Genomic DNA, 23805 nt, shown 5'->3' on the forward strand with positions numbered 1-23805 from the left:
ACCCAGGTGCGATTCTAGTGCAAAGTTGGTAGTATTAAGATCAGTGGTCGGACGGTCTCCATATAAAAATCTAAAATCCCCAATGGCGTTGAAACATTAAATGAATATCAGCTAGCTATTTACATAATGTATCATAATCTCCATACAAGTGAATATTTTGCAAAAAATTACTAGAGAAACAGCCTAGTAAAAGCTGAAACAAAGTTATTTATCCCAAAACATGTAAAGTGCCCCTAAAAGGAATTACTTTATGCTGTGCACCCCCCTTGGGCCGCATACTATAAATAGTCAATGACCGCTTCCCTAACTGCCCCAAACTACGCTCTTCATTTACTTTTCACTTAACTACGATCAAATGCTTCATTTAACTTTAGATTGATTTTGTGCAAGTTTAATCAGGATTTATTTTATTTTATTTTTTCACGTGCCAATAAAACACTCGTGTTAATAAGCTTAATATTAAGGCAAAGTTGACAATCTTTAGGGATTTTTAAATTGAATGTTACTTAATATTACAGAATATGCATGTGCATTGCAGATATATTGTGTTCAACCAACAAACAGATACAACTCTGTTTTTTTTTTATTACGGGTTGTAACTGTTGGTAGACCTGCCACTGCCATACAACAAAAACTCATGGTCCAGGAATTATGAAAATCAAATAAAAAAAAGCCATTGGTTATGAGGCAATATAAAAAATCTATTCTATTAAATTTATTTAAATGCTTTTAGAGCCAAGTCTTCATGCCAAATACTCTGTTAAAAAAAGTGCCGGCCTCAAACCTTAGAATTAGTAATTATTATATATAAAAAATAATAATAAAAAGGAGAAAAATCTGGTCAAATTGTTCAATACTTTTGAATTAATTGGAATTTGCCGACAATTATTCAAAACTTGGTGAGGGAAAGCCAATGTAAAATTATTAGTAAATATACTTGACCTTGAACTCATATTTTAAATGCTTCCATAGTCTAGTTATAATACAGAATTTTTATCAAATACGTACCCCTTCGCAATGAGTTTGTTCATACATTGTTCCACAGTTAATTAACTATATTTACCACGTGAATTATATAGTTGAAAAATGTAATTAATTTCCAAACTTTAAACCTATAAAAGAGGACAACAAATTTCAAAAATATAAGGACAATTGTTTCCATCAATAGCGGCTCTACGAGCAAGTGTGTTGCGAATGCTGAAGATAATTTTACAGAGGTGGAAAGAAGATCAAACTATCGTGAAATCGTAAACCAAGACCCAAACCCGCAGTAGAGAACCAAACTTTGTAACTGTAAACATTCCTCCCTGCAGTACCTAAGCTTTATACATGTAATTTGAAAATAAAGTTCATACCCAATATAAATACTTCAATGTGCTAACACTAAATCAAACACTTTGATGATATTTACTTACTTTGCCTTCATTGTTTCGTCAAAATAGTACAAAGGATGGAATATCTTTCGTTAAAAGTTGTTCAGACGGATTAATTTTACCTGAAAAACCCAAATACGACTTCAAATAAACATTGAAACTTAAAAAATTCCAAACTACCTTAAAATGTTAACTCCTTGATCATAAACGTCCAATAAAGTTTTTAAGTACAAGTATATCATAAACATAGAAAATTATATATGCATTTAAAACATATTAAATATGTAGTTTTTTATATAGGAGTTTTAAATCCTCTTGAGACCACTAGAGTATTGTTGGTTTTTTGTAGGTTTTCTAAATATACATATTTAAAATTTGTTTTGTAGTTAAAATTATAATAGTGAATCCTATTAAAACCTTAAAAAGAAAGGTTGAAAAAGGAATATTATCATGGTTTTCATTATAGTACTGATCGGAAAGTGTACTCGAATTAAATACAGTTACAAAAAAATAGCAAATTCACCTCTCAGCTATTGCCAGTAGAACCACTATCATTTTAAAGCATGTTAAATATACGCCATAATGTTTCTTTTGTCTAGAGCTCAACTGAAAGTCAAAATTATTCAAGAAAAAGGAAAACGAAACCAAACAATTTATACATAATCTAACAATAATCTATAAATTTAAATAAAAACACAACTACCAAAACAAAAAAACACTAATTATTTACATTCCACTTAAATTCATTCCCCAAAATCCGCAGTGACACAAACTATCAAAATTATAGCAGTAATGTTAATTTTTACCAAGTTTTACATTTATATATCCGCAATGTTCAGGTCGAAATAGCCCTAACAATACAGAGGAAATATAAACGTCCCGTTCTCGGTTGGGGTTGGGGGCAGGAGGATAATGAGATTGGGTGAGTGGGGGGGGGGTGTCAGGGGGGAGGGATGGTTTAACTCAGAGACGAGACGAATCCTTGTTTTATTATTGTTTCATTATGTGAACTGTTTACTCCCTAAACTAACACTTTCTTTTTGGAGGGAAAAACTGTAAAATGTACACTCTTGTTCCATCTGGACAAAGCTTACGAAACACTCTTGTGTATTAGATTATTGTATAGGAATTTTGTAAAGAGGGAATTTGGGAGAGGGGAAGGAAAATTAGTAAAGGGAATACCTACTCTGGTTTTTCGGATATAAAAACAACAAATTAAAATTCAGCCTCATTTGAGTTCTTGTCAAACGTTACAATGCGATAATTTAAATGTGGTTCCTTAAAACGTAAGGTTTTTACGTTTTTCCAAATAATTAAAGCCCGTTGAAGCAGAAATTTAAGAAAAAAATCAATGTTTCTTATAGAAATTAGTCTTTAGAAGTGTTTCATTAATTAACTTTATTTTAGTAGTTGTTTCTATTGTATAAAATGTAGTTATGAAAGTAGTTTGAATGTACAATAATGATTGAGGTATTGAAATTAAATTAAATGAATGATACTTGGCTGATTATTATTTTTAAATACTATTTTGGCTAATAGTAAATATATATGTATATATTTTTTGGTCACATGGAAAATGGTCCATCAGTTTAAAACCAGCTGTTTAAAATTCCACTATATTTTTAGAACCCTACATCTATTAGCTGATTTATAAGGTCAGTCACAAGGGGGTTTTATGTTTATAATTTTATAAAGATGTTAGACAGATATATTAAAAAGTTTGGAATCATTTAACAATTGATCATACAAAGTTGGAACAAACCTACTCCTCGAAATAAAAACTTTAAATGTTCCAAAACATTTCTCGTTGTGCTACACACGTCTTAAGAAATATTTCTTAAGATGTAATGTAACCTATTAAGCATTTAGAACACTACTTGCCAAAATACTTTATTATAGTTATATATCTAAAAGATTGGTATTAACTATGCACCAATTGGTTCGGTTGAGTTGTAGCGTTTATCTAAGATCAATAAAGCACCAGAACGGTTCCACACAGCTGACGGAGGCTCTATTGGTCCAGAATCCCAGCCTTCGGTTAATCTTATTGGCTCTTTGTATCGTCCGTTCTAAATTCCCAATTGAAAATAATACCTGTATGTTTGTTTAATGTGCTATAGGAAATGTTTAAAGAAAAGTTGAACATATTATAAATTTTGATCAATTACCTACATAGGACATATGAAATAGTAAGTTGACCTTAGGATTTTTTTTTTATTTTGTTAAGAGAATTTGAGGGGGGGAAATAACAAGAGCGACTAATGTATATGAAACGGTTTGTAGTTTGAATAAAAGAGTATGGGAATTGATTAGTTGACGTTCTAGACTTGTGAGATGATCTTGATCTGATCTGAGATGACCAGATGAACTTGATGAGGGATAAAACCTATGATTAATAGCTTTTTTGAACACAGTTCTCAGAAAAATTAGTAATTTCCATCCTCTAATCTTTATCCAAGTTTACCCAACTAGTTGTCTATATCTTTTTTTTCTTTTTCGTGTTATTCCTATCCTTGTACTTTGTGCCCATTATTTAGCTTCAAACCGATATGAATAAATAATTGATAAACAAAAGATGCAAAACATAAGTAATATTCATTTTGATCTGGACTACCTCCGTTGGTCAATTTGGACTACTGACCAGCAAGTCTAAAAAGTCACAACAATAGTCACTTGTTTAGTGGCTAGTGGGTAAACCAACACTTCAAAAAATCAACCATTGGTTTAATATATTTATTCACGAACAATTATCTGAAATCAAGCGTTAATCTACTTTTTATTGTGTAGGCAATGAAAGTACTTCCTTACATTTTGCAAACCTGCTAAATAGACCATTTTGATAAAAATATTAGATAAGGATGAACATTATACATTTTAATAAAAAGTCAATTCATTACCTCAAAAACATCAAAAAATATATAATTTACCTTTTATACAGTATGATAACTCTAATATTACTGTTTTCAACTATCCAACTGCGGGGAATTTCTCCCTCTCATTGGCATGCAGCAGTGGTTTCCACTCCCTTGTTCTGTCTGAATATTATTTTCTTAGGCCGTGTTTATTAACCTTGCTTTATCGCCAGGGAAAATATCCATGGAGTTTTGAAACCGAAAAAAAACCAAACAGTCTGTACCATCACAGGCTGAAAAGTATAACAATGAGTTAAATTTACGTTACACACGAGAATATATGTACAGGAATATGGAGCAATTGTGCAATTATTATTCCTTTGTTCAAAAATGTGTATTATTGGAGTGCATTATAGTGTGTATTTTAGATCTAGGTATAGGTATCATAGATCGTAGGCTCTAGTCCAGGATTGTTTTTCACGTTACTTTAGGATAGTCTTTGGGGTTGCGGCATTATCACATTACATCCATTGTTGATGGGTAGGATTTGAATCCGGAACCTCAGGGACCAAAATCCCCCGGAAATTATGTAAGAGTGACAGGCATAGAGTGAGGCATATTATAAATATGTAACCATGAGGTACAAAGGTTAAGAATTAGATTTAACACACAACGAATAGAGTGTACATGTTTTCTAAGCAACTAACTATTTAAACTTGTTTTATAAATGATGTTGTTTAATGAGTTAAACCCTAAGTCAATACCCTAGTCTGGAAATACATTTTATGGTTCTAAACCTACGGCACTAACTTGAACACTTAACTTTTCAATAAAACTCTCAAAACAACATCAAATAAAATACTGTGATAACAATTGGTTGTAAACATCTCTTTTGGGGTGTTCCATTGTACTGTATGTATTGCCTTTTGATGAACTTGTTAAAGCTAATTTTACACCTCCTGTTAAAAGGTTGATCTAAAAATTATCGTTGGAAACAAAACACATATTTATATTTTCAGTTTACACTAATCTTTACGGTAAAACTACTTTAAAAGCCATATCACAATGTGACATGACTAAACCTGATCCGAGAATATACTAAACATCTAATGGACCTAAAATCACTGTGGTTTTAAAACTAAATAGTATCTACTTTATTACACCCTGAAATTTGTATTTTTTCATAATCACTACTAAAATTTAAAAAAAAAACTATATTTTTCTCATTTCATTATGAACAGGACATTGAAATACGTAACCCAAAGATTATGGGTTACAATCCTGTTAACACAAATTTTAACTTTGTTGCATGACCAAAGTGTTTATTTTATGGTTCATATTAAAGTCACTTATATTTTGCCAAGGAAAACATCGAAATTTCAAGTCCGAAAAGTCAAAACGCTGAATGAACTTCGTAAAAACTTGTTACTCATCCACAATCTGTAAGAAAGATTGTTGCAAACTTAAATCCGTTACGTAGTATCCTTGAAAGGGTATAAAACAATGATATTACCTATTGTAATGATCGATTTCTTCGACCCAACGAAAAATCTTCTTTGAATAAGCTTATCCATCTAACCTCAAAACTCTACCCCAAGTTCACATTAAGACCTCCAAAAGGAAATCCTTAGGGTGATCGGCCTAAGCGAAATACTCAACCACGCTTTCCTAACGTTTAAATCATGTTTTAATAGACCAAGAACATAATCATACCTCCTACCTTTTTCAAATACTTGAATCTCTTACAATCCGGAACAACAATCTCTTACACCTTAACCCTCTTGATCCACCTAAAACATAATTCACTTGCGGGGACCCTGGTCCAAACAACAACCTCTCACTTTGAAGACCAATATTTAATCAGCGCTCGGACTGTCCACAAATTCAATTACTTCATCCCAACTAATGAGAAGAGGCCGTCAACAAAGCAAGGTGTGGGCTGACCTTCCTTGACTACATAATTCAGAGTCGGGGCCGGCTTCAGGACCTGACCTCATCAAACTTTCATCTACTTCTGCGCTGCCTTTCTCTGCCGTCACTCGATACCGATACTTCAATACCTTGATTTTAAAATGTTTAAAACCCAAAATGTCACTTTGCAGAAGCCTCTTATTGGGAAAAAAGAATTACGTGGATTAAAGAGGTCGAAATATAAATGTTAGATTAAAGTAAGATAAGTTTAGTTTTGAAACCAAATTTATTTAAAATCTATTTGTTTCGTCAATACCTGTAAAATTATACCAAACTCGACTATACATGCTATATGAAAATCTTGAGCTACCCAATACCCCCACTAACCCTAAGGGCAAAATTTTCAAAACTGACTATAATTATTGTAGCCCTTCAAATTCAAACAAGTTGCCGCAAACCGATTTCAAATATCTCAAATAGTCAAAAAGTTAAAGGGGTTGCAAGTTAATTTTCAGCCACCCTCATGGATATTTGGACTTGAAAACTCTTTATATTAGGGAGTTTGTTATTAGAGTGCCGATTTTGGGTTTCTTTATGTAAATTTTTATGTTTTGTCAAGACCTGTAAAATTCAACTATACTTGTCATTTGAAAATTTTGAGCTACCCCCTACCCCCACACCCCTAAGAGCAAAATTTTCAAAACTGACCATAATTATTGTAGCCTCTCATAGCTAAGAAGATTTCAAATATCTCTAATGGTTGAAACGTTAAGGTGGGGGTGGGGGGGGGGTAAGTTACTTTTCACCCACCCTGTATAAAACACATTAATGTTTTATACTGTAAACATTAAAATGGCAGATGCACGTCATATACTGTGACAAGTAAGCATGATTTGATGTCCTGTTAAATCTGCTTGCAAATTATATTTGAAACTCTTAGACATTTTAGTTTTCTCAACGTAATGTAGGGAAAGTATGTAAGGACGCTCTGTCGAAGCAAACAGCTACATTCCTCGCACACGTGAAGCCGTTCACAACAGACCCGGCATGTCAGCTATGCCCCTGAAGGCTTCTCATTCCCAAAATATTTCCATGTCCTGACAAAGTTTAAAGGCTCGTAAATTTGTACAATAATTCTAACAGAAACAGCAATGAGGGTTCCCTTGTTAATTAAGTCACACATTCTTTTGCTCGCAGATTTGTTTATGCTTTCAAAACGTGTAATGGTTTTATAGAAAAAGTCTTAACTTTTTAAAAAAGTTACTCTAAACTCCGGTTTGGAAATTTTCAAGCATGACATTTTTACTGTCATTTTTACGAATTATGAAGTCCATGCAGGAAATATTTTTCGGGGGTTTTCAAGAAGAGGGCCACCCCAATTCAACTTTGCCCTTTGAAGATGAAGGTAATTTAAATGATAAATAGTCAATGTGTATACGCATAGAAAACTGGAAGGCTTCATGTACATTTCGTAAGGGGACGAGCCTAACCTGTGACCCTTTCATTTAATCATGCTCAATAAGCTGTGGTGGACGTGGCTGCGACTAAAATTCACTCTTACCAATAATAATACCAATAATGAATAAGGTGGTCTAATCTAACCTTATTTACACGATTTTCATTAGCGAGGAAACAATTTTTAGTCGCGGTTCCCTTCTTAAAAAGCCCCAAATATTTCATTACTTAATCTGAAAATCATGAGTCTAGAACAAATCTTGATAGAAATAGTCCAGTCAATAAAGTGATTATAGAGGACATGGAGAGGGGGAAATTTTTTTTCTGCGGGAATGTGTTCGGGGTAGTTAGAAGGTAAAAATACCATAAGTCCCCGCCCCTGGCCCTGCTGCTTCAGCGGGGGGAGGAGGGAAAGACCCCATTTTTTAGTTTTTTACTTCCAATCTGAAAACCGTGCATCGTACGGAAAAAATGTAAATTATAAAAAGAAAGATGATAAAATTCTCTACAAGAATGGTTATATTCATTTCTTATGTATATGCATTAGTTTTAAAGATATTCTCAAAATAAGATAAAAATTATTTTTTAAATTGATTTTTCAGAAGTTTTTTTTTTTCAAATAAATTCAAATAATCGATTAGCCTGCTGTTGTTTTACATTAATAAGGATAGGAAACTGATTTTGGAGCACAAACCTATATAATATAATATATCCATCGTATATATTGTGTTAAAAGTAGTTTATATAAATTTAAATAAGTTTTGTATATTTGTCATGGAAACAAGTAATTTTGGCATAATTTTATTACACTAAAAATGAAAAAGATTATATTTGCAGCTACATTTGTCCAGGTTTATTTATAACAACTACCGAAACCAAGACTGTTAATACTATTGTTCGTGATCTGACTCACTTGGGACGAGAGGGTCCGACTTCTGTCCCAAAAACAGGTGCCGTCTGGACCTGGAACTGAGAACCACCATCTAGGACATCTCCATCATTCAATTCTTGTTGATAGAATCAATATTGGCTATCGAAGTGATAATGCGGTGTAGGCCTATATATTCTTCATCTTCCTCATTCAACAGAATGGGCATTCCAAGTAAAAAGTTCCGGCATAACGGCCAACGAGGAACAATTAATGGAAGTAGTTACTAGCCGACGCGAGTAACTAACAACACAGCAAGCTGTCTGGATCACATTTTCATTAAACACAACAACATTTCTCAGGTCAAATCAGCTGTGATCCAGACGGCTGTGACAGATCACTACAGCACTGGTCTGACTATTTCCTCAAACACACCACGCACTAACACTTTGTAGCGGATCGCTACAATAGCGCAAGTCACATGACTACGATGCGCGCGCAGTCACCCGGGTAGGCACGCGCAGCGAACCAAGAGCAGTACAGTGTAGTGTCGAGCGCCTGGAGCTGTACATCTAACTGGATAAGTAACTGTAGCCTAAGATGTCTAGCTAATAGAAGTAGGGGTTGGGGGAAGGGTGTAGGTTAGGGCAGGAGTAATTAAATTATGTAACTTATTGGATTCTGGAATGGTCGTGGTCTGGCAATTAATATCGTAAATTAGAATTCACATTTGCTAAGTCTAGTAACCTTTTTCACGAATTAGAATAAGTCCTTATATATATATTTCTCTGTTCATTATATTATAATTAGATACATTAAGAACATAAAAGCTGGCTGTGATAGGCAGCTAAGGTAATATTGTGCACTTTGACGAGCTAAATTAATTCCTTGCAATAGAGTTGGGTTTCGACAGGAAATGTGCGTGATTTGGCAGTGGTTAGAGGAAGATATATAGGGCCCAGGTATCTTCATTTACACTCATACTACACCACATCACCACATAGTGGTAGCAGAGCGTCAAGATCCGGCCAAAAATGCAATTTTAACAGAAATAGAATAGATTAAAACGTGTCTCAGACCAGCCAGGTGCTTTGTTCAGACAGGAAATCGACAGGTTACAGGTCGGCACCACGTGGCGGCCTGGAACGCACGAGCATGCATAGCTAGGCACGTCATGAAATGTGAATCAATATCATTCAATTTATTTTATTTCCAAGGAAAATTTAAAAATCAATTTTGATGAGAATGTTTTAATTTCAAAGTAGAATTAGGAGAACTTTGGTGTTTTTTATTAATATTTTACTAAACCAAGTTGATGAATATATTTAAATGCATTTATGTAATCACTCACGAGTTCGACATCAAGTCTGAAAGGCAGTAATTAAACTAAATATACCTCGACGACAGGCCGAATGAGTGTTTGATGAATATTTTTATTACGGAAAGCAAAAAATTAGGAGTCAAAGTGCACATCAGTGTAGTTTACAGGCCACGACCAAAAAATCAAAATTCAAAATTGGGGGGAATTTTAAATTCATTTGTATGTCACCTCCCCAACCCCAAAAAGTCATAAATATCCCCAAAAATTTTTATTTCATAATTTTTACAGCCGAAAGGGTACTGCAGTGAATTAATTAATGATTAAAATAGTATTTTAAAGCGTAGTCTGACATATTTTAGTTGTAACTCATCACCTTAATTTAAGTTGTGTTTAGAATTTAAGTTGTTCAGCAAAGTTTTGATATTTGAGGTGGGCTAGTGAAAGTTGAGAGTCCATGTCATTAATAGGCCAGACAGACTTAGAACAGAACTGGAATGTTAGATAACAGAAGTTCAAAGATAAAGCGACGATTTAAGGCCAGATTTGTTATTTCCAAGCAAACATACACGATTTAAATATACATTACATACAGTTATTACAGGCTCATCTTAAACAAAAATGTAAATAAATATATAAAATAAATATAAAAACAGAAAAACATTTAAAACGTAAAAAAAATAATAATAATAATAAATGTAAAAAAAATGTACTACATAATTAAAAGAAAGCCAAGAGCCTGTTTACAACATTTGCTTGAATAAATCGTCACTTCACAACATTTCAGTCAATTTAGGCCGTTAATTGACAGTGTTGATTCCTTCTGAATCGAGCCAAAACCACAGAGTCAATTCATTGTTCACATTAACAAATTATTAACTTACATAAAATTTCATGTAATTTAGTACAACAATAACACAACAATCAGTACAGCAATAGATGTCGGATGTTACAGTTTTACATTTTGCAGTCCACAAAATTTCATTCACTCGCAGCGACCTTGAACATGCAGGCCCGACACTACAACCAAACAAAAGAATTCCGACATACCAACATGCCATTACCCTGCTACACTCTTTCGACCACCTTGATACCGTAATATGATACAAATTCAAATACTCGGCGATTCACTGACTAAACGTCTGGAATATTTTATTAACCGAGAAGGTAGTAAATTAAAATTAGAATACAGTATGGGAATTTCAGGCGCAACAATTGGACAATTAAAGAAACAAATTAAAATCACAAATCCATATTTCAACAGTGAAATACCATTATTGTTGTGGATAGGAACCAATGACATATTCAGCAATACATCAATAACAATGGTGACACAGCAATATGTATCATTGCTCAGGGTAATCAGGAAACGTTATCTAGGCAGCAGGTTGATACTGTTAGGATTACCATATTTCCCTAGGTCAGAATATACACCACACACAATAGATAAAATTACTCAATTCAACACATTTTTACACACATTGTCAAATCAAAATACCCAACCAATTTTTCTAACACATGTATTAAATTCAAATAAGTATTATTTACACACATATAGGCACTCAAATCGTAGGGATGACATACATTTGAACAATATAGGGAATCAGATCTTAGTCAAACATTTGACACACCAATTGCAGTAAAATACAATCATTAGGCAAAATTCACACCTTTTTTTTAAATAATTCCTCTCTTTTTCTTATTAAATTACAATTTGCCCGGCCCAAACTCTTCCCACCTGTTTGGTAAAATAGTTGATATCAAAAAGGTTTTTAGGTCTTGAATTTTTTTACTATTCAAATAATAGTAGATCAAGGCAAGATGTCCAAGATTTACGAGTGGGAAACAAAACCCACAGGGGTATCATGGATACGAGATTTTGATGCGCAAAGCGCAATTCTACAGTGCGAGAAGTGGGGCTTAACCCCAGCCAAGACACTGGAAGAAAATAGGGTCATTTTAAAGAACGCGGTGACAGCGCAAGTGCCAACGGTACCAGACACACCAAAACCCACGGAACAAAACACACCCATCTTAGCGGATCAGACGGCGGAAATGATTAGAATCACAGCCCAAGCCATAGGCGATTCAATCGCTCAAGCTTTATCTCAAAACAAACCAGTAACACAATCAACACACACCCACACAAACCCGAGATTAGTCGACGATCTAGCGTCGAAAGCTCCCAACTGCGACGGCACTGACACAAGCAAATTGTTAGCCTTCTTGAAAACGGCCATTCAAATTGAGAAATTAAAGTTAGCCGACGACAAATCAATCACAATAGCATTCTTACACAAAACAGCAGGGCAATTAAGGGATATTTGGACCATGGCATTACAGGAGAACTGGGAGGTCAAGGGTAAAACAATTCCTACTATAATTAGTACCTTTCTGCCAGAAAGGGCAAAACAACAGCTCCTGACTCAAACAGTCTATAGGGTACAGGGTCAATTCGAGTCACTTTCAGATTTCATTATCCAGGTGAAAGAATCAGCAGAAATCCTAATACCAACAGAATACGACTTACTGGAGGTAATATTGACAGGTATAAACGCGACAAATAGGGCACGTCTTGCGGGATTCCCGCCGCCGACCAAACTTGATGATTTAATAGCGCTTATCCCAAAATTAGAAGTTGTGAGACAGTTAGAGGAGGGTAACAACTCGCAATCACGCCGATGGGAAACCAGAACAGAAAATAATAGGCAATTCACACCTCAAAACAGGCAATTTACACCTCAAAATAGGCAATTCACACCTCAAAATAGACAATTCACACCTCAAAATAGGCAATTCACACCTCAACATAGGCAATACACACCACAATACATGCAACAGCCACATGGGCAACCAAGATTCCCACATCGACCACACATGCAGCCAAGTACATACTATAGGACACCAGTGCACAACAGCGCATATCACGGCGCACCGAGGCAGGTCAATGACCTCAGACACTACCGCCCGCCCACCGACACTACAAACCAACACACACCTACACACAATACACAGTTAAACTCCAGAGGAGGCCGATAATGGGCGCTCTCGCACCTCCGACACGTCATAGCGCCTATTCACACACAACAATCAACCTAGACACACACACACATAGCCATAAAAACAAAAATGCTCCAAACTTTCCTAAATTAAAAACATGTACAATACCAATTTTTTTCGGCGACATTGAAACAAATGCACTCATAGATACAGGTTCTACGACGTCAATTTGCTCACGATCCTTTTTTGATACAATCAAAAATAATCACTTAATTACAAAATCAATCACTCCGATCAATCAATTCGCTATTTCAGCCTCAGGCGACAAGGTAATTTTCTCACACATGGCAAAGCTACACTTTAAAATTAGACACTTCTCTTGGACATTCAGTTTCCTAATAGCACCTAAATTACCAATAAACATTGTATTAGGGTTAGATTTCCTCACAAAAACAAAAGCAATCATCGACGTGGCGAATCACAATGTAACATTTCCATACGGTACAAGACCGGTCATGGCCATATTACACACAGACCAACACGATAGTAATCTACAGGAAGACAAAACTTACACCTTGGGCGATAATTTGACACCAAACCAGATACAACAAATACACAAATTATTACAGTCATTTCCAAACACAGTATCGAAACGATTAGGGCAAACAAAATTGATACACTACGACATAAAATTAAAATCTCAGCAGGTTGTAAGGAGTAGGCCGTACCAATTCGCACCGCCAAAGCTCGAAGCATTACGAAAACAAATCGACGACCTATTACAAAAGGGCGTGATAAGACCATCATCCTCCGAATACAGTAGTCCAGGATTTGTAGTCCCCAAAAAAGGAAACAAAACGCGATTTGTAGTCAATTACAAAAAGCTCAACGACTTGATTAATTTAGAGTCTACGCCAATGCCAACCGTCGAATCAGCATTTCAATATTTAGGTCAAGCGAAGTGGTATACACTGTTGGATTTGAACAGCGCATACATGCAAATACCGTTGACAGAACAAAGCAAAAAATACACAGCATTCGTCGTCCCATTTGGGGAATTTGAGTTCAACGTTGTACCATTTGGATTAGCCACAGGATCACAGGTTTTGACAAGGTTAATAGATAAAATATTTGGAGACATAAAATACAAATACATTTTCAATTTTTTCGACGACTTGGTAATTTATTCAAATGGATCATTTTCAGACCATCTCAATCAAATAAAGGAAGTAATAACTAGATTACAAAACGCAGGTCTTACGATCAACCCAGAAAAAATGACTGTAGCATCTAATCACATCGAATTCCTAGGCCACATTTTTCGCAACGGCACAGTTACATTTGACACACAAAAAATTCAACCAATTCTTAACTTCCCAACCCCCAAAAATGTCAAACAGATTTCTAGGCTAATCGGGATGACAGCGTATTACGCGAGGTTCATACCGAATTTTTCACACATTTCGGCACCATTAAACAAACTCAAACGCAAAGATACACCATTTGAATGGGGCTCTGAACAGGAAGCCGCCTTGCAAAGTATTAAAAAAGCTCTAACGTCGCAACCAGTTTTAAGACTCCCAGATTTCAATAAAAAATTCATCCTACAAACAGATGGTTCAGGCACAGGGCTCAAGAGCTAATTACGAAATTACGTCACATCACATCACAACAGTATACCTTCAAGAACTTCAGAACACTACTCCAGCTTCATTCATCAGTTTACACAACTTCATTCTTCATTCTTCATTCTTCCAACTACTCAACTTCAAGAAACTCATCAAACTTCAGCAACCTTCCATATTTACCAGCAATTACCAGCAATAACCAGACTTCAATACATCCATCTAATTTCATCAACCTTCAGTATTTCAACAACATTCCCAAATTCATCATCAATCATATATCCAACTTCATCAGCCAACAGATCTTCTCAACCCAACTTAATTAAATCTATCACTGATATACGCCCGCCCACATTTCTTAGAGCAGGTTTAGATTAAGCAATCCCACCAAACATAGTTATAAGAAATTCATTCAAAACCATAGTTACCTTTAGTTTATAAAAAAAAAAAAAAAAAAAATAGTTAATAGTTTATAAGCAAGACCGACACACATTATAACCTCAAATGAGTCAAACCAAAAGGAGTGCAGAAAACTGTTGGAACATTTCCACACCGACATCGATGTCACAACGACACAATCTCACGGCGAGCACAATAAAAAAAAAAAAAATTTCTTCGTCCTTCATCTTTCCCAAACCCCAAAACCACCCCAAAACTAGGAAAAGAAAAAAAACAACCCCACCGGGGGGAGGATGTAGCGGATCGCTACAATAGCGCAAGTCACATGACTACGATGCGCGCGCAGTCACCCGGGTAGGCACGCGCAGCGAACCAAGAGCAGTACAGTGTAGTGTCGAGCGCCTGGAGCTGTACATCTAACTGGATAAGTAACTGTAGCCTAAGATGTCTAGCTAATAGAAGTAGGGGTTGGGGAAGGGTGTAGGTTAGGGCAGGAGTAATTAAATTATGTAACTTATTGGATTCTGGAATGGTCGTGGTCTGGCAATTAATATCGTAAATTAGAATTCACATTTGCTAAGTCTAGTAACCTTTTTCACGAATTAGAATAAGTCCTTATATATATATTTCTCTGTTCATTATATTATAATTAGATACATTAAGAACATAAAAGCTGGCTGTGATAGGCAGCTAAGGTAATATTGTGCACTTTGACGAGCTAAATTAATTCCTTGCAATAGAGTTGGGTTTCGACAGGAAATGTGCGTGATTTGGCAGTGGTTAGAGGAAGATATATAGGGCCCAGGTATCTTCATTTACACTCATACTACACCACATCACCACAACTTCTCACACTGACACAGTGCCTCACACGTACCTGGACCATACACTACTGTCACATTACCTCACTAACTCCAACTGGGACCCCATTGTTCAATGTGATGATGACATAAATTTTTGTTCTAATTATTTTAATAGAATTGTTATTAATTCAGTGAAATCCGCTACTAAAACCATTATTAATAAATCAACTAGAGCTAAAAAACTCAAACCATGGATTTCCATAGAACTGATTAAACAAATAAGAGTGAGAGATAAATTAAGTAAAAGAGTTAAAAAACAACCCTTTAATGTTGAGCTTATCAATTTTTATAAAGAATTTAAACAAAACCTTAGTGAACAACTGAAGCAAACTAAACAAAATTATTACCGGCAAAAATTAAACGAAGCCTCTAATAACCCTAAGCTATTTTGGAGATTAGTCAATGAACTGGCCGGCAGAATAAATAAAAAAGATTCGTTTCCAATAGATAAATTTACATCAAACACTCAGTTATCTACAACATTGTATAAACAAGTCGCAGATGATTTTAATATTTTTTTCTCTAACGTCGGTAGCTCACTGGCCAGTAAACTAGACCCAAGTGGGGCCCTATTGGTTGACGACTGTGACTATCAACTCGACACGACGTTTACGCTTCAACCGATCACTGCACATGACTTACAACGCTACGTCTGCGGCCTGCGGGGTGGTTCCGCGCCTGGTTACGATGGTATATCGGCCGATGTCCTTAAAGCAAACTTTCATATCCTCTGTTTTCCACTTTTACACATTGTTAATTTAAGCATAACTTCAGGAACTTTTCCTGATTGTTACAAATTGGCTAAAGTCTTTCCATTATATAAATCCAACGAAATCACTAATAAAAACAATTTTCGCCCAATCTCATTGTTGAGTATTTTTACTAAGATAATTGAAAAGGCTGTCAAAGATCAGTTGGTTGCTTACCTTCATTCTAATAACATTCTCAGTGAGCATCAGTACGGTTTCCGTCACGACAAAAATATTTCAGATATTCTTTTTGATGTAAACAAAGAGTTGTACGATACCATTTCCAACAAAAAACGTTCTATATTAATATTTCTTGACCTTAAAAAAGCATTTGATTCTGTAGATCGTTTAAAACTTCTCAACAAGTTAAAAACAATTGGAGTTTGCGGCAGTGCTTTGGAATGGTTCAAGAGTTATCTTTCAAACAGAGCTCAAATTGTTACAATTTGTGGTACAGACAGTGATCCTATGCCTGTCGATTATGGGGTGGTCCAGGGTAGTAATTTAGGGCCTATTCTTTTCTTAATATATATTAATAATATATCGAGAATCAATATGTTTGGAAAGTTATTTTTGTTTGCTGACGATACACTAATTTTCCTGGAGGGGAAGTCGTGGCCCGAGGTGCGAGAAAAAGCACAACATGATCTAATGGTTATAAAAAAATGGTTAGACCAAAATATTCTTTCCCTAAACATATCAAAAACAAAATTTATGCCTATTTCTATTAGTAAAACCACAGATTATAATTTACAAAACCTAACAATTCATTCTTGTAGTGATTTCCTTAACTTGTCTTGTAATTGCGAAGCTATTGAAGAGGTAGCTTCATATAAATACTTGGGAGTAATTTTCGACCGTCGGCTGAAGTGGGCTGAACATATTCAAAGTGTAAGGAGTAAGGTCAGGAAATACATGTTTGCCTTTAGACAAATGAATGGAATTCTAACCTTAAAAGAAATTAAAATTGCCTACTTTGCTTACGTCCAATCTTTGCTCTCATTTGGGATTATAGCCTGGGGAGGATGTTTTAAAAGTTTGCTGGAACCTCTAAATATTGCTCATAGGTCACTTTTAAAGATTGGTTTTGGTAAATCTAAACGATTTCCGTCTGACGCCCTATTTAAGGAAACATCAATTCTTACAGTTCGCAAACTATATATCAAATGTTTACTAATTAACATTTTCAAGAATTGCACTAGAATATTTAATGAAACCTCACATTCTCATAACACAAGATACTCATCTCAAGTCCACATTACTACACTTCAGGTATACAACACTTTTTCAACAACAAATTCTTTTTATATATCTCACATAGTGTTTCGAAATCTTTGTAAATACTATTCTGAATTAAATTTATTTGACGCCACATCTATTGTCTCTTTTAAACGTCTTGTTAAAGAATGGCTACTTAATTTAAATACGGACGAAGCTGATCTTATTATTACTTCATCTTACCGGCGCGACGGGATCGGCCCGCGACCTTTGACTTGACCATTGACTTGACTCACTTGATCATTGACTTGACTTTGACCTCGACATTGACGGCACACCCTAGCCGCTCTCTCTCCGACGCTTATATTGATATTTATTGCATGTTCTTTACTATTGCATGTTCTTTTCGTGTAGAGTACTGTCACTTATTACATAACTCAGTCAGTATTACTTAACTGCTGAAATTCATTTAATTTTTCATTTAATTATACTTTTCATTTAATTTTATTTTTCACTCATACAAAATAATAAAACTAAATTGCGCCACTTTAACTTCATAATCTTTATAGCAACTTAGCAGACGCACAGGCACAGCCTATGTCTGCTAATTCCAGAACTAATTAGATAGGAACAACCTTTTACGCATGTATATAGTTAATTAGTTATAGTTAGTTAGTTTAGTTTTGCATAAAGAACTTTTTTCTTTTGTACATTTGGTTGTGTAATTTTTATATATGTGGTGGAATAAATTCATAATTCATTCATTCATTCATTCATTCATTCACATTTCATTGCATGCACATCTTTTATTGCTACTATCTTTAGTATATTTGCAAAAAAAACATTCTCAACATTTCTCGTGGGTTAGGTGGTTCATTGCTAAAAATGGGAACAGATTACCTTTTTGCGCTCCCAACCCCACATTTTTGAGGGTAGTTGGTAGTTGGTTTTCAAAACAGAGTTGTCCTTGATGAAATGATACAAATGATGAAATGTCATATACAGTATTTCTAAATTGACAGCAATGTTTTAAAATCACCCACTCTTCCCTGAAACTCAAGACATTATGTCAATAGCATCTGGGGTTGTAGGAGATGAATCCGTTAACTGTTACGATGCTCTATTACGTGGTCATCAAGTAATTAAATGGTAATCATTTTCGGACAACAAGCTGTCATGGGAAAATATGGCTCTCCCTTTGTCTTCTGTGAGTTCAACCATTGATATTGCAATGATTAAAACGTTGTAGCAAAACCTTTTATTCTGTTTCAAAGGATTTGTAAGTAAAAAAAGTTATCAAGATTTAAAGGATTGTTACAATTTGAACTTGCTCCATTTCCCTTTATTTATTGAGAGTAGTATGATAAAGACCAAAAAGGCTGCTCTGTTCAATACCATAGCAATCAAAAAACTGCACGAATATGGCAGACCAAGAAAGACGCTACAGATTGAAAAAGTCAGTAGCAGTGGCGGTCCCAGCATTTAATTTGGAAGTTAAAGCATAATAACGTATAGTTTGATAGTATTTCAGCTCTAAAATATCTTCAAGCTACTAGTATTTATGTTAGGTAATAAAATATTTTGGAGAGGATACACCCCCCCCCCTTCACACCAGGGACCGCCACTGGTCAGTAAGTATTCATTCGAACAGCGACACCGAAATTATAGTAACCAGGAACAGTTAATCTCTTAACCAAGTTTTTTGCAAATGTACTAAAGATTATAACAGTGTCACATGCGAAATTTGTGCATGCAAGAAAATGTCCAATTGTTCCCCGTTATGCCAGAAGGGAACTTTTTACATGGAATGTCCATTCTGATGAATGAGGAAGATGAAGAATATATAGGCCTACACCGCATTATCACTTCGATAGCCAATATTGAGCCTAATCAACAAGAATTGAATGATGGAGATGTCCTAGATGGTGGTTCTCAGTTCCAGTTCCAGATGGCACCTGTTTTTGGGACAGAAGTCGGACCCTCTCGTCCCAAGTGAGTCAGATCACGAACAATAGTATTAAAAGTCTTGGTTTCGGTAGTTGTTATATATAAACCTGGACAAATGTAGCTGCAAACATAATCTTTTTCACTTTTAGTGTAATAAAATTATGCCAAAATTACTTGTTTCCATGACAAATATACAAAACTTAATTAAATTTATATAAACTACTTTTAACACAATATATACGATGGATATATTATATTATATAGGTTTGTGCTCCAAAATCTGTTTTCTATCCTTACTAATGTAAAACAACAGCAGGCTGATCGATTATTTGAACTTATTAAAAAAAAAACGTCTGAAAAATCAATTTAGAAAATAAGTTTTATCTTATTTTGAGAATATCTTTAAAACTAATGCATATACATAAGAAATGAATATAACCATTCTTGTAGAGAATTTTATCATCTTTCTTTTTATAATTTACATTTTTTCCGTACGATGCACGGTTTTCAGATTGGAAGTAAAAAACTAAAAAATGGGGTCTTTCCCCCCCCTCCCCCCGCTGAAGCAGCAGGGCCAGGGGCGGGGACTTTTGGTATTTTTACCTTCTAACTACCCTGAACACATTCCCGCAGAAAAAAAATTTCCCCCTCTCCATGTCCTCTACACCCCTCTTTTGGGCCTTCATTGACTGGACTAAAATGTCTGAACTAAGTATTGTGTTTTTATTGTGGTTTGGGGATAGAGGTTTTCTAGTGATAAAGCGTAGCACATTGGTCCCCGAAGTCTTGGGATTAAATCCAGCCAATTACCAATCGATAGTATCTACGTTAATATTTAATACCTCTTTAATACCTTGACTCACTTAACCTAGTCTGAAGGAGATGAAAACTGCCCTGGGCTAGAGCGTAGCGTCCTAGGATGTGAAAATGCTGCATAAAAGCTAATGTTAACGAAAATAAGTTAAAACGCATTTGTTTTGTTCTCAGCTTGGGTCCTTGGATGGTGGATGTGCAAGACAGTGCCATACGTACAGGGTGTGTCAGTTGCTGCTTCAGTCTACAGTCTCATCGCAGTCTCCGTTGACAGGTATTATTATTATTCATGTTATCACTTATTCTAGTACTAGCAACAGTGCCCGTTGTGGTTAAATACAACGGTCTCTAGTAAAATAATGGTTATGAAATCCATACACTACTTTACTCACTAATATTAATTGTACAGTTTAAGCACATAACTTTAGAATCACACACTTAATATAAGGAACACACTAAAAACACAAATGCAGATTGTTAACAACAATATTTAATCAAAGAAAAATTTATTAGATAACAATATAACAATTAGCTGTTGTATTATTAACACATGTTTCGTATGATTGGATTATGCATACCGGTAAACCAATTATTGCCATATATAAATATAATTGGTTTTTCTTTTCCGAGTCGGGCTAGATCTTCTACCCGTCAAATTTTCATATTTTTGGTCTTAAAATAAAGCTATGCAAGCACATATTTGTCATCAAGCATCATTATTAATTTATCTAATGACGAAAGAATTTTTTTTTACTTCAATTAAAGATGTATTCCAGCAGTTCTAATTGCATTATACATTTTGGTCTAAAAACCTTAAGTGAAATACCAGCTTTCATTTGAGCTATCGATTATAAAGATTGGACTACCTAAAGCACACTGCTGAATCACAAATTAACAATAATAACAATCGTTTTAGTACCTATCTGCAATCAATGATACGTAACTCTATTTTTATTTAAGTTATTTTATATGTCTTGGTATTAAAATACTACAAATGCTTTCACTTGAGATATTGATAGTTTTAATCAGTTAAATCCAAGATACTGTATCGCTCAATCAGAAAATACAAATTTGATTATATCTTGGATATGGAATTTATTTTTAGATATATTTACTTAATTCTAATTACGGTATTCTATTGTTTTGACTTAAGAACCTTCATTAAAATACCAGCTTCCATTTCATTAAAGCACACAGCTAAATCACGACCAACACAAATTGTTCAAAAAATGGAGTGATTTATAATGGATTTATAGCCAAACGATCTTGCTTGCAACCTCAACAGTACTTTCATAATTATTTGAAAATTTTCACAAATTAGGCTATCCAATGACCTAAATTAATAAAATCGGTTCAGTAGAACTGTACAAAGATTTAATTTGATTAATTGTACAAAGTTTAACAACAACATCTTTAATTCAGTATTTTCTCACTACTATAAATTTGGAGGTTGCTTAACGTTTTTGCAAATAACTTTGAAATGGCGAGGAAATCAACCAAAGTGGAAGGTGATATTCTGAAAGAGAATAAAATTTCCTACAAATTACTTATGTATTTCTTGAAAATACTCAATAAAAGAAGCCTAAAGTTGGCTATAAATATAAAATTGGAAATATATACTTGGAAAAAAGGAGTTTTAAATGTATTATTTTTTATTTTTTTTTTCACCTCGAATATCTAATAAAATCAAACTTTCATAATTTTTGCAAATCTACACAAATTAGGCTTTCCAACGACCCATTAAGTAACAAAATCGGTCCGGTAGAAGTCTAGATTTAGTTGTACAAAGTTTAACTAAAATATATCTAATTCAGTATTTTCTCGCCACCATAAATTTGGAGATCACTTAGTTTATTGCCAATATCTTTTAAATGGAGGGGAAATTGACCAATGTGAATGTGATATTCTGAAAGAGAATACAATTTACTACAAATAACTACTATGCATTCCTTGAATCCATCAGAAATGCAAAAATTAATATATTTTTAAGGTTTAATATATTATATAAGATAATATATTTATCTTAATAAAGGCAGCCAAAAGCTGGCTACAAATAGAATCTTGAAAACAGAAATTTGAAATAAGCAGTTTTAAATGTATTTTTGTTATTTTTACTTTTTCCCCACAAATATTTAATAAAATCACAATTTTATAATTATTTGCAAATCTACATGAGTTAGGCTTTCTAATAACCCATTAGTTAACAAAATCGGTCCAGTAGAAGTCTAGATTTAGTTGTACAAAGTTTAACAAAAACATCCCAAGCTCAATATTTTCTCATTACTATAAATTCGGAGGTTGCTTAGCTTTTTTGCAAATAACTTTTAAATGGTGAGGAAATCGACCAAAGTGAAAGGTGATATTCTGAAAAAGGATAAGATTTCCTACAAATTGATACCATGCAATTCTTGGAAATATTCAAAAATGGCAGCTAAAAGTCGCACCCAAATAAAAAGTGTGAAAAACACCGTTTTCAATTTATTTCTTATAGAAAACACTTTTTTTTAATTTTTCACCATAAATCATAACAAAAACAATCTTTCATAATTATTTGCAAATCTACACGACTTAAGCTTTCCTACGACCCATTAATTAATAAAATCGGTCCAGTAGAACTCTAGATTTAGTTGTACAAAGATTATTAAAACTGAATTATATATAGAATAGATACTTATTAATTAATTCAGTTAGTTCTAGATTTTTCGATGACTCATAACTTAAAGTTACCGTTATTTCGTTAGGTAAATTTGTGATAGTGTGATAATTTTACATAATTATGCATTTTCAAGCATTTTAGGTAAAATGTGTGGTATAGTTTTGTTTCAAAAATCGTACATTATCCAATTAGATTTTAGTTATGTGTATAGTTTATTGTGTTTACGAGAAGAGTTAAATTTCAGAGGTCCATAAGCTTAGATTTAAAAACATACTCCTTGCAGTTTAAGCTATTTAAAATCGGGCAAACACTGATCATCTATAAATGAAATCCAACTTTCGGTTCAAATTGGCAGGTATTTACGCAAATTTTTACTTGGCGTGATCGGCCGGTTATAAGAGATTCCGAATGGTTATTTTTATTATCAATTTATTTGCCTTACACAGTATGTAATCCCTTAATAAGTTCTTACAGAATAAACACCGTAAAATCAATTTTTCGCTTAGGAAACACCAAGTTGAGAAATGTGCCTTGTAATGCTCATAGCCTGCATTGTCCCATCAGCTGGAAAAGTTCCAGATCGCAGACAACTAACCCGGCTGCCAATGTTAACGCCTCGGTTGAAATATGACTATTGCCGTTCAATTCTGTGTATTGGTGCAATGGAATACGTCGCAATGGCATAGACCTTGAATTGTGTGTTATGTTAATGGCATTGAACCAACTCATTTGCTTCAGCCCAAAAATATAATTTTGTT

The 23805-nt window shown here is 34.3% G+C and overlaps 1 protein-coding gene across 1 annotated transcript in view; it reads left to right on the forward strand.

Moving 5' to 3' along the window:
- Positions 1–23805, forward strand: part of LOC128988851 (neuropeptide SIFamide receptor-like) — a 53930-nt gene that overhangs the window by 24433 nt on the left and 5692 nt on the right. Inside the window, exon 2 of the mRNA XM_054410565.1 lies at positions 20566–20665. Within this exon, the coding sequence (XP_054266540.1) occupies positions 20566–20665 (100 nt within the window). The remainder of the gene's footprint in view (positions 1–20565; positions 20666–23805) is intronic.

This window comes from Macrosteles quadrilineatus, unplaced genomic scaffold (assembly GCF_028750875.1).
Source record: "Macrosteles quadrilineatus isolate MER2022 unplaced genomic scaffold, UCM_ALF_1.0 Scaffold_3__2_contigs__length_128488019, whole genome shotgun sequence".
Lineage (NCBI taxonomy): Eukaryota > Metazoa > Arthropoda > Insecta > Hemiptera > Cicadellidae > Macrosteles > Macrosteles quadrilineatus.